The sequence below is a fragment of the Xylocopa sonorina genome, chromosome 7, assembly GCF_050948175.1.
Source record: "Xylocopa sonorina isolate GNS202 chromosome 7, iyXylSono1_principal, whole genome shotgun sequence".
Taxonomy (NCBI): domain Eukaryota; kingdom Metazoa; phylum Arthropoda; class Insecta; order Hymenoptera; family Apidae; genus Xylocopa; species Xylocopa sonorina.
Window position 1 is genome coordinate 6,154,238 of NC_135199.1, and position 12,785 is coordinate 6,167,022.

Here is a 12,785-nt window from a genome sequence, read left to right on the forward strand (position 1 = left end):
TAGTTTTTGCTGCTACTATAATCTATACAAAACATTAAGAGCATGATCAAATAAAATGTAAACTCATTTATGTCTCAGATTTCGTTTCAGAAACGTTTCTCATACTATTTTAAAAATTTATATTAATATTTTAAATGAAAAATTCGTTAAATTGGATTATAGAATGTAATAATAAATGCTTTATTTGTACATAGTTAGCAGCGCAGTCTTTTTTACAAAGTCCTAAGAGCATAACAATTAAAATAAATAAGAGCATAGAAAATGATAAATAACTAATAATCTTCTTCATCATATCCGTATCCAAAATCATTTTCATCCTCTGAGCCTTGTCGTCCAAGCATTTCTCCAACAGTCAATTCTGTAGGATCAGCTTCAACATCCTCGTCGATGTAATCATCAGTTTCATCTAATTCAGAGAAAGAAGTTTCTCTCTCAAATAACTTGGTAAAAAAAGATCAGTTTTTAAGTAAATAAAAATTAAAAATTTACCTATATCACAAGCATCTACTCTTGAAAGTGTAGATTCTGCTGAATTAATTTTTATTTCAACAGGTGCTTGTGGTTCTTCTTTCTTTACTGATGGAATTTGTGGTTTAACTAAACGTGGTTTCTTCACTGTTGGGGTAATTGGTTTGTCTTGGCTTTTTGATGGGCTAGTGGCATTAGAGCTACAAAGATATATAATTATATCATAGCAAATATATTTTTCTTCTAAAAAGTAACAGTAATATCTGCAAATATTATACTAACATTTTACTGGAACTTGCTATACTGTCTGTTTCTGTTTTTGTCGGTTGAACTGGCTCTTCAACTTTTTGTTCTTTATTCATAGTATTTAGACTGACATTTAAACTTTTTAAAACTTCGTAATTAATTTTTGACGAAATTTTTTTCTCTTGTAACATTTTTTCAATAGCTTCTCCTATTTAAATGAGTAAATATAGAAAATAGATCATAATTACGACAATTGATAGAAAATTAATACGGCAAACGATTATTATTACCTGCGGTATTTGCCGATACTTGATTTTTATTACGTTTAGTAGTTCGACGGCGTTTCTTTTCAGGTTTGCCCTCTTCTTTTTCTTTTTGTCGCTTTTCTTCTTTCTCCTTTTGCTGAAGTAAATATTCAGCATTCACTTTATTCCATAAATTATGTTTGAATTGCGCTTCTTTTTCCGTCATAATGTAACCATCTAATTCCTCATCATCTAAGTCCGCAATATCGATTTCTCCAGTATTCTAAATTATAAAATGTTAACAAACAAGAAATATATATTTTATTAGAATTCATTTTACACTTACATTTTCGAAATTAGCGTTTGTCTGTTCTTTCATTTCATTTTCTCGATCACTCGCCGATATTAATCCCATGGAAGCAATATTTGGACCTTTAAACATTTTAAGATGTTATAGAAAAAGGATGTTATAGAAAATTACTTAAATATTTACCTAGCCCAGTAATTAATCGGCGATTTGCACTGTTCGACTCGGAATCTTGAATTCCACTATCTGGATCATCTACGTCATTTTCAACGTAACTTTTAATTACATCTAAATTACTTTCCGTTATAAATCTCTCGGTATCTTCTCTTTCTATGAAAGCAGCTGAAAATTAATTATCTTACAATATACTAAATAAAAGCAATCTGTTTTTACAGAAATCGATCCGCGAAAACATATGAATATTTTAATAAATATTATGAGTACCATCTTTTCGTTTTCTCGTCTTTCCTAATTTTTGCTCGTCTAGTTGTCTATCGATCTCAGCTTGCAAATCGTTTATCTGTGTATCTATGTTTTCTAACTATATGAAAAAAATTAATTGAAATTTTAAAAAAATCAATATTCATATCAACACTTTACACTAGAGAGTATTCTGAAGTGAAATCTTTAATACCCTTTGCAATCGTTCTCTGTCCTTTTTCCGTGCGGCTTTAAAGGCTGGAGGATCCTGTTCTTCTTCCAGATCGACTGTCATAAATTCTTCAAGAGTCAAGGCGCTCGAAGGTGTATCACCAAATTCTACGAGCCTATAAATATTAATATATATAAAAACTATTACAGATCTTTACAGACTTCATTTAAATTAATCCTTTAAATCACTTTAAATATCTATCTACCTTTTACGTAATGTAGATTCGTGCACTTTTACGATTTTTATAATATCCGCAGGTGACCTGTTGAACTCGTGCAATCGGGCAGCCATCAACAACGCTAATTTAAAAAAAATATCCGTTCAATTTAACATTAACTCGATTAAATCAGATTCTCGTGTGAAATTATATTTAACCGATTAAATATGTCTAGCTTAAATTGTTCTTTCCTTCTTTTTTTAATTAAAAAAATTCTATTTATAAAGAGGCGGTACTTGTATTTTAAATTTTATCCTATGCGTTGTTAAAATAATTTTAAAAATTGTATCCGTATTTTTGTTTCGCTTGTTTTAAGATTAAATTTTAATTATATAAAAAACAATTAAAATTTGTTATACCAGCTCCACATAATCCCGATGGTCTACGTCCACTGTGTATGCTATCCCTTTTCATTCTTTGAACCACTCGTATGGCCGTCATCGACACCTCATGAGTTTTCTCGCCAAACTCGAGTTTATTTGCAAATCTCATAATATACAAACACGGATCTGTAAATGAAAATAATATTAGTGATATGTGAGAAATTGGATGTATGGAACGTAGCGTTTGTAACATTCTTTTTATAACGTTAAAATCTAAAATACTTTCTTGCAATTTTATTTAAGTAATAAATGAAGAGTTATGTAGTAGTAAATAAAACTAGGATTCAAAATAATGATAACGCAAAATTTTCTAATGGAAGTTAACATTTCTAAATTTATTATCCATTTATTTAATCGAAAAATTGTAAATCATATTTGGTTGCTGGTACTCGTACGTAGACGACGTTGTTTGTGAAATATGTATACTGCGCAGATCGCGGTTTACGTTTTTGAGAAACACCCGATATATGAACGCGCGTGCCCTAAGTTGACTATCGACCGACATACGAAACTATCTAACCAGCGCCCGTCTGACATGGCGCCCATGTAACTGAAATCCAAAATCGTTCCGTGCTATAATTTCAGAAAAAAGGGGGATCAAGTTTTAAAAGTGACAATGGCGATGTCGAATCTTTACTCGAAAATATCGACGAAGCCGATGAAACGTTTCCAGGAGAACGTCACAGTGAAGCAGACTAATCCATGGTTAAACGGTGAGAGACTATTACAGATATAAATAAACATATAATATGCACTTTAAACATTGTTCGCAGAGATATCGTCTCGTCGAAAAATGTTGTACACTTTCATTCTCTAGAAGAACTCTCTAGAGTAACGTTAATTTTACACGACATGTTTATTTTTATTTTAATACATGTAACGTGTTACAGCTTGCGACTTGAATTTACATCGTCGAAAGTACACTCGTTCACGAGTAATTTCAATTAATGTCGCTAGCTAATTTCGAATAATGGAATGACACATTAACAGTAATATCTAGCACAAAAGAAATTAATATATGTAGTTATACAGATTTCAATTTTACGCTATTATACTATTAAATTACTTGATAAATCTCGTTTAAGTAAACCTTATACGCTCTATTATTTTTTGGAAACCTCATGTGATATAAAATATATCATAAAGTAAATATTACAATTTTTTATTTATTATTCTACATGTTATTGGCGTAATATTGAAAATTATAAAATGAATATACATTTATGCACGTAAATTAATATATTATTAATACTAATGCGCATAAAAATATTTGTTATCTTCTGGTTTTATGTTTTAAGCAGTTTAATTCTATTATTATTTTATCGTAGCGTAATAACTTTATATTGGATTGAATGGACAAATTATTTTGCAACAGTTACAAGTACATATAATTTAGCAAAGGAACGAATTTATACAAAGATATGCTAACCCTCAAGAAATGAATTAAAATACAACCGATATGTGCATATTTAACATACATATCACGTGTACACGAACATCCGTAAAACTATACGAGTCAAAGCGGAATATATAAAGTCAAACTCATTGTGATCACAAGAGTAACACATTAAAATACGCATGCTAATTATCGAAAACCAACGACATCGATTGATTTCGTGGAACTTGAAATATTACGCGTGCATCAAATCGACGTTACAACATTTGAAATGTGTATTCTTTTGTGATGAATTTATGTTGTGACCCGGTTATATATCTCTGCGGCCACTATACCATATACGAGTTTTGTTTAAAATGTTACGTATATCATACAGATACGTATAAGGGATATAAATATATGCCTATAATTGTGTATTTCTGTTAGTAATAGTTTAAAAACAGGGAGAGAACATTTGATACGACTTTGATAGCAATTATTTACTATGTCGTAATAGAAACGAACGATTTTAATCGAAGCTATTCTAAAAACTGTGGAATAAAATGTACACTAACGGTAAAGCCCTGATGATTTTTAGTATATGCATTCATCTTAATTAAACTGTCGCAGAAAGGTGATATGTTAGAGACACAGTACTTTAAAGTGATGACAAATAAAAATGAAGGATGTAAGATGAGGCACAAAGTTCGTTTAATTACAACAAAAATGATCTGGTTAAAGATACCTTAAACCGCGTTACCGCGTACCATATTACTATCTTGTATAACCTCTACTTTATATTATCAAAGGGAAATAGTTTTTTGTTAACGAAACTGTACAATTAACATTATCAGTTTTCAGTACTGTAAATTAATATTAATACAGTTAGACGGAAATAGATTTTATGTTAAATACACTACTAATAAAATTAACTAAAATAGAATGAAACAGTTTTGTTTTCATAACTTTACTATCGTTACTTAGTCATATGTTTAATATTTGTTATTGTTTAATTTTTAAATGACATTTACTCAACTAGTTATACAAATTTAATATTTAAACAATGATATTAAACATTGTAATGTAAAGAATTTAGATGCAATAAATTGTAAATGAATGGATAATGTTAAAGAGTTCAATATCTTTGCTGAATTTTTCTATAACTTTATACATTTAAAATTAAATTGTATTTTAACATAATGTAATAGCGATTTATTTTATTTAAGTATGTTTTATTTAATGGAAGTACACGAGTAACGAATATAAAAGAAAAAATCTAAAATTTTTGTATCGTACACATCTGTTTTAGCGGAATCACCAATTCCTGTATCAGATTCACCACCTACTGTAAGTCCGTTATCTTCTTCCATTGTATTACAACGTGAAGGAACGATAAATCAGCCACTTAGCGCACCTGCTTCACCCTTGTCTTCCTTGTCATCACCCATAACACAATTGAATTTGTCATCGCCCGAAGACTGTACACAAGATCCTAACTGGCAAGCAACAAAGCCTACAATTCGCGAACGAAATGCTGCCATGTTTAACAATCATTTAATGGCTGATATTATATTTATTGTTGGTACTCCAGGTAAATGAACATAAAGTTGTTAAAGCATGTATATTAATGCTTTAATATACAGCAAAAATAGATTAATGTACAAAATAATTATTTCATATAGGTCACACACAAACTATACCAGCACACAAGTACGTTTTAGCTACTGGTAGTTCTGTATTTTATGCTATGTTTTATGGTGGTCTGGCTGAAAATAAGAGAGATATAGAGGTACCTGATGTAGAGCCTGCTGCTTTTCTTGCTCTATTAAGGTAAGTATTCTATGCTTTTTGAAATTACCGATACAAATTATTCTCTACCTATATGTTTCTGCTTTTTCCCTCAGGTATATGTATTGCGATGACATACAATTAGAAGCTGATACCGTATTAGCAACACTATATGTTGCTAAAAAGTATATAGTCCCTCATCTAGCAAGGGCGTGTGTTAATTACTTAGAAACAAGTTTAACAGCAAAGAATGCGTGTTTACTTTTAAGTCAATCTCGTTTATTTGAAGAACCAGATCTTATGCAACGTTGCTGGGAAGTTATAGATGCTCAAGTAAGTTTAAATAAAGGAATGTTAAAGTCTCTCACATTAAATGATAATTTAAATGTAATACTAAAGAATAAATCAAGTTCATCCAATTCTTTGAATAACAAGCTAAAAGATTGCGAACATCAGTTTATACAAAAAACTACAAAAATGAACAACTATAAAAATATAAAGAATAGATTATCAGTAGTGTCACACTGTTTCAGTTTGTCTGAAAATAATTGTTGTTCTAAATTTAATAACAAAAGATTATCGTTTTCTTTATTTCGAACTCGAAGTGAACCATATTTTGCAGACAATAGGTTAGAGATTGAAGTAACACAAAATGTAACTTATGAAGACAATTTTATAGAGGAATATGAATATAACAGAAACGATTATGATTTCTCTAGAATAACGTGTAATATTAATCCAATAATCACATAAAGAATTTATGATATATAAAAAAAATTTTTAAATAAAAAATAGAATTGCTTATCTGGTTTTTAATTAAATTAACTGAATGTTCGAAAGACTGATTATAAAAAAGATTAATTAATTGTAGATAGCATTAAGAAATACTAATAAGCAGTTTTATAAAACACACGCACCTAAATAAAGCAATTTAACTTAAATTTTCTTATCAAATTGTATGTTGTATTACATTCAATTAATTTTTATATATGCTACTATTTTATGCACACTGATATTCGTAAAAAATTTAATTGTAATAAATTATATTATATGCAAATCAAATTAAATACTTTTTAGGAAACTATAAAATTAGTTTTCTTATTATTTTTGTTTGATATAAACGCTCTTAGAACACTGTATCTTTGTAAATTATAATCTGTATTAAATAACATCAATCTTTTTGTCGTAAATACAATGCATATTAATATGTACATGATTTTCCACCTTCTTTGTAGTGTAAGGTTTATATGTAAAATAAAAATTAATATTTCTATAAAATGTACTAATAAAAATTAATGTAATATAATTTAGGCAGAAATGGCGCTAAGATCTGATGGTTTTGTGGATATTGATATTCACACTCTTGAATCAGTGCTTTCTCGAGAAACATTAAATTGTAAAGAAATATACATATGGGATGCTGCATTAAGATGGGCTACTGCTGAATGTATTCGCCAAGAGCTTGAACCCTCAGCAACAAATCAAAGACGATTATTAGGTGAGTACTACCATTAGAATTTCAAATGTAAGAATAGTATCACTAGTAGTTGTTTTTCATTCTAGGGTTTGCTTTACATTTAATTAGGCTTCCTGCTATGAATTTAGAAGAATTCGCCAATAGTGCTGCCCAGACTGGAATTTTGACACAACAAGAAACTATTAATGTCTTTTTACATTTCACTGCTAGTAATAAACCACAACTTTGTTTCCCTATTAAACCCCGACAAGGTTTAAAAACACAGGTAAATGCTATGAAATAATTGTTCATAGTAGCTTGGATAAGTTCGAAATTATTGTATAGGATTGAAGAATTGACATATTCGTAATATTTTATTTGCAGGTGTGTCATAGGTTTCAGTCGTGCGCATATAGATCAAATCAGTGGCGTTATAGAGGTAGATGTGACTCTATTCAATTTAGCGTTGACAAAAGAATTTTTGTTGTCGGTTTTGGACTTTACGGAAGCTCGTCTGGTGCTGCTGATTACAACGTCAGAATCGAACTTAAACGTTTGGGGTGTGTTCTGTCCGAAAATAGTACGAAGTTTTTTTCGGATGGTTCAAGTAGTACATTTCATGTATATTTTGAAAATCCCATTCAAATTGAACCAGAATGCTTTTATACGGCTAGTGTAATATTGGACGGTGGTGAATTAAGTTACTTCGGTCAAGAAGGCATGTCAGAGATAACAGTTGGTAATGTAAACTTCCAATTTCAATGCAGTTCAGAAAGTACGAATGGTACCGGTGTACAGGGAGGACAAATACCTGAACTAATTTTTTATGGGCCGCCAATAGATGACTGACGGAAATTTACTACCGAGATAATGGTTTAACTGATGCTCTCTAAAAATCTGTACCTTGAAATTGTTCAAGGTTTTATATGATTATCGTTCTAAGAGCTATTTTTAAATTGATGATAAATTCTATGTAATAGACACACTCTAAAGTATTAAAATATATTTATACCTTACATTTTTTGTATATAGAATTATAACGAATAATTTGTAGAAAAAAATAATTCTGATAATTTCATCTCATTCTTGTTTGTTTGTTTTCTAAGTCATCATCTTTTTCTTATGAATATTATTTCATTTACTGAGCTTAAAATGACAAAGATATGACTGTCAAAAATAAAATATAGGAAAAGATATTTATATTATTTTTGTATAATCCAAAGGTATGTACCAAATTCTCAGTTTTGTAAGACCTTCCAAGATTTACTTTTATAACTAAAAGATACACGAATGTAATAAAGAATGCAACATATTGCTTGATTGTATATTGCCATTTAAATAACATATTGTTTAGCAGATAAGGCAAAGAAAATTTTATCAAGTTTAAAATAAACGTAAATTTTAAGATAGTACTTAATACTTCTATAAAAGAGTGTGTCTATTACCATTTTTTATTTATTCTGTTGACATGAAATTATGTCTTTTATATAATTTGAATTTCTAAAATTGGATATTTGTAAATATGCATTAAGTGTTCTATATAAAATACGTGTTAGACAACATAAAAAAGACAGGTATGTAAAAATAACCATCAATAAGGTGAAAACGATTAAGAAAGTTAATAAGCGTTAATTAAAAGGATTTACTGTCTTACAAATTATTGTTAAACAATAATATAAAAGAATAAACAAAGATTAATTAATTTTAGAAATTATTGTTATCACATGACTAGTTTACTGTCAATTAAAAAAATGCTAATAAATTATATATTATTTTGTAATTCAAATGAATTGAACTTAAGTTAACGCTTTCTTAGTTTATGTTCAAGCGTGAGAAGAAATATGCACATTGTTCATTTATAAAGAAACTTATCCTGTTCTGATATCAAATGATATTATTTTAACATAGAATTCATATGCTGTATACTTTAAAGCATCCCACAATTATTGAAAAGTAATCTTAGAGTAGTATTATGATACTAACTACCCATACCAAACGGTATTAATTTCTTAATATTATTTACATTATTTTTTGCATATAATATGCAAAAAGAGAAATTCTTTAATACATGTGCTTTTATGTGCTGCAAAAAGCGAAATTAAATTATTGAATTAAATATTTAAATATAGATTCTCAAGACAAGATAATTTTTTTATACAGTATAAAAAGAATAATAATATTCTACAATATTTCACAACTATATTTATAGAATTTTATAATTTACTATAACTCATGTAAAAAGTAGGAAAAATATCTCTAGAATATAGTTTCAGAGAAAAAAAAATACATATATTAGAATATTAAGGATGGCTATCATATCTTTTTTCTTTGATAATGAATGTTATACTTGTATCTAGCAATGCCACAGAATCTGGCGCCAAAGTTTATATCGCAGAATAGTCACTACCCACCATTAAATAAGTACAATGGATTACATTTATCGATAATAATTAAAATGTATAAAATAATGCCTTCCTACTACTAATATGTTAAAAACAAAACAGAAAAACAAATAAATTTTAAGAGTATTTGTGAAACTGGTTTAACATGTATTAATTATGGCATAAAATGTATCAATTATACCATTATCTCTAGAAAGAAATTAAAATATTAAATATATTATTTTAAGTTTAAATTTGTTATATTTTTTTATTACTAATGAATAAGAGATTTAGTTCTATAGTTTATATTTCAAATTTTTAATACTAGTTAAAGATTTAAAATTATTTAAGTTAATTTAAAGTAACTAACAAAAATTGTTGTAGAATATTTTCACCATTATTTAGTATAAAATATGAACAATGTATTTGAATAAATTGAAAAAAAATAATAAATTGAAATGAATGTAAAAATTTTATATAAAAATAGTGACCTTATACTACACTTTTATATATTGAACTGAATTGGAATTTGAAATTTCTTAATTATTAGTAATATGATACAACAAATTCTTTAATTAATATTTTGCACTATTGTTAAGAGAACAGGAAGTGTAAATGTTAGAGTTAATATTTAAAAATACTTTGATATACTAATTTTACTGCTGCCAGTCAATTTTATCATTTTGTATATTTTCAACTTTAACATTTAATACAATGATAATATAACTAATAGATTACTATTTATTTTGTTGTAGAAAAAATGATTAAATGCAATAGTAATTGTTGTAATACTCGTGAAACAAAAAAAATTCATATGTAAAAAATAAAAGGTCAGTTACGATTAACTCCTAAATATTTTTAACTACCAACCGCTACATTAAAACATTACACAATGTAATATTTAATAGTATTTAAAAATTAATTGTTTGAATAATTTGTTCAACTTGAATAGTTAACTAAGGACAAGTGAATTAAGTAAAAATGTAAACTGTAAACGTAGTTTATGCCATGCAAATTTAAAACATGCAAAATGCTTACCTACTGAAGGTATGTTGATGCAAAGGGCTTGAGTAAACCTTAAATATGTGCGTCCCAATTCGTGAACACAAATTTGAAGTACGTCACTGATATCGATAAGCATATCTATTTAATTAGTTAAGTACACTTTACTTTCGTTATTTATGTATCAGTATATCCATATGTATAAGAAGTATATCTCTTAACATGTATAAATGAAATTTACATTTAAATAAAATTTTTAGCTATGTTTGATACCTTTTAATATTTATGAAATGGATAAAAAAGAATTTCTTTAAACGGGTAATTAAAAAGACAAAAATGTGTATTGTCTGTTCTATGCAAATATAAAGGATACGTGCAGTGCCTTCTGTACGACATGTAATATAAACACAAGCTGCATGATTATGTGCTTGCTTTCTTCCACGAGTTAACTGACGATTCAATGCCATTTTATAAAAATTGATAGATGTATCAATGCAGTGTTGGTTTAATCTAATACAAAGAAAGGATGAAATACATATTTTGTAAAGTATAAAATATAGAATATTTATGGCTTATTAATTATAGAAAAAATTACATACCGCAATTGCATACATAAGTGAGTTATTCCTTTTCTTGCATTCTGTAATGTTATTCCTCTTGATTCTTTTCCATTAACGTGATAAGCTATAATCACAAAAGATATTATGTCTAGTTTCTGTAAAATGTATGAAAAATAAAAATCTACCATACGAACATACTAATTACAAACAAGAATTAAGAGGCAACAGAATGTCAAGAGTTGATATCTTCTTTCTATTTTTGATAAAATTACATACTTGCTCCGAATCCTACAGCTCCACCAGTACTATCGTTAGCGACAAATTGACCAAGTACCATCATATTTCCAGATGGTGTTTCTTTGAAAGCTGTTTCGCTAACGATAAGTTGATCCTCCAACACAACGCCACATTCTGTACAGACAGCATCTCCTCGTGCTGGATCTGTCTCTATATTTGTAGATCCACAATTTCGACACTTGCCTCCGGACATCTGTTGCATATTATTATCGTTACTTATACAGAAATATTTATTACATAAAACTTGAAATGGTAGTTTCCTTAACGGATGTATAATTAAAGTATTAACTTTTACTAAAAATTACTCAAGTTATTCTTTGTCACTAGACTGAATAACAATAACAAGAAATGATATTTATGTCAGTTTACAAATTACCATCCCTGTATTATTGTTATTCACGCTTAGTTTAACATTATAGAAATTGCAAGATATCAAAGATTATAATTGAACAGATTATGCTAAATAATAATGACATCTGAAGAAACTTATACTCTGTTATACCTTGTTTTACGTAAAAGTACGTAGAATCAGTGTAAATATCAGCGTAATTTTTATTCGACGAAAGTAATCTTGATAGGTTAGGTTAAAAGCACATCGCTGCGAACATGTCATAAGAGTCATGCGGTTTCATAGAATTGTTTCGAGTCTGCACACGAACTCGTGTTACTTATCAGTATTCTGACAATTCAATACATAACAAACTCATGCAAAAAATCATTCTAATGTTAGTTGTTCCATTTATTTTGCGACGGTAAATCGGTAAACTGATGTATCGGCGAATTTTAGTTCGTATAGTGTCAGTTACTCTCCTAACGAGAAACTACTTTTCAGTTAACAATTATATACGTTGTTTAAATTAATATATGCCACGTGTAATGCAGTATTGTCATCGTGACATCACGAGTACCACAAACACGGAAAAATATAATTATAAATAATACAAAGGTAGCAGCGAAAACAAAACCCGCATTCGTATAGCTCACAATTGTAGCGAGCACAGTAACCACTACAGCCAACTGTTGCATTGTTACCATAAATTCCTATATAATATATGTATACATATACGTAAGTATATCACAGAATAATTTTAATTTACCATTCTCAATTTTATCACGTTGAATGGCAAATTAAATAGATAACATTAGCACAAATATTAAGAATTTTTATTAAATTTTTATTATTACTCGTGGCGCCATCTCTGTGAAAAGCGCTCAAACTGTTCGCGCAGCGTTATCGACAGTGAAGTAAACCACTGAAAGACTGGTGGCGCCATCTCTGTGAAAAGTGCTCAAACTGTTCGCACAACATTATCGACAGTGAAGTGAACTGCCGCCGCTGGTGGCGCCATCTCTGTGGAGAGTGTCGAAACTACTCGCCGCATAGTTTCAGCATTCTCCACAGAGATGG

The 12,785-nt window shown here is 28.7% G+C and overlaps 2 protein-coding genes across 4 annotated transcripts; one reads left to right on the plus strand and one right to left on the minus strand.

Annotated features, from left to right (window-relative positions):
- Positions 1-156: 156 nt before the first annotated feature.
- Positions 157-12,176, minus strand: Brf (Brf RNA polymerase III subunit). The gene is made up of 15 exons (XM_076897436.1): positions 11,880-12,176; positions 11,357-11,570; positions 11,120-11,204; positions 10,894-11,030; positions 10,557-10,661; positions 2,495-2,644; positions 2,124-2,217; positions 1,901-2,033; positions 1,711-1,807; positions 1,453-1,608; positions 1,306-1,391; positions 1,005-1,242; positions 751-922; positions 490-668; positions 157-406 (listed from the first exon to the last, which is right to left on the minus strand). Exons 2-15 carry the CDS (start codon positions 11,568-11,570, stop codon positions 273-275), a joined length of 1,980 nt encoding a protein of 659 aa, XP_076753551.1. The 5' UTR covers positions 11,880-12,176; the 3' UTR covers positions 157-272.
- On the plus strand, positions 3,017-8,198 carry Lute (BTB/POZ domain containing protein 3 lute). 3 transcript variants are annotated; one of them, XM_076897437.1, is made up of 7 exons: positions 3,017-3,231; positions 5,203-5,484; positions 5,576-5,723; positions 5,798-6,014; positions 6,993-7,179; positions 7,245-7,423; positions 7,522-8,198. In XM_076897437.1, the coding sequence occupies exons 1-7, from the start codon at positions 3,135-3,137 to the stop codon at positions 7,984-7,986; spliced, it is 1,575 nt and encodes a 524-aa protein (XP_076753552.1). In that variant the 5' UTR covers positions 3,017-3,134; the 3' UTR covers positions 7,987-8,198. The 3 variants fall into 3 exon arrangements, with proteins under 3 accessions (XP_076753552.1, XP_076753554.1, XP_076753553.1); XM_076897439.1 differs by lacking the exon at positions 3,017-3,231 and adding an exon at positions 4,104-4,469; XM_076897438.1 differs by lacking the exon at positions 3,017-3,231 and adding an exon at positions 4,439-4,581.
- Positions 12,177-12,785: the final 609 nt, after the last annotated feature.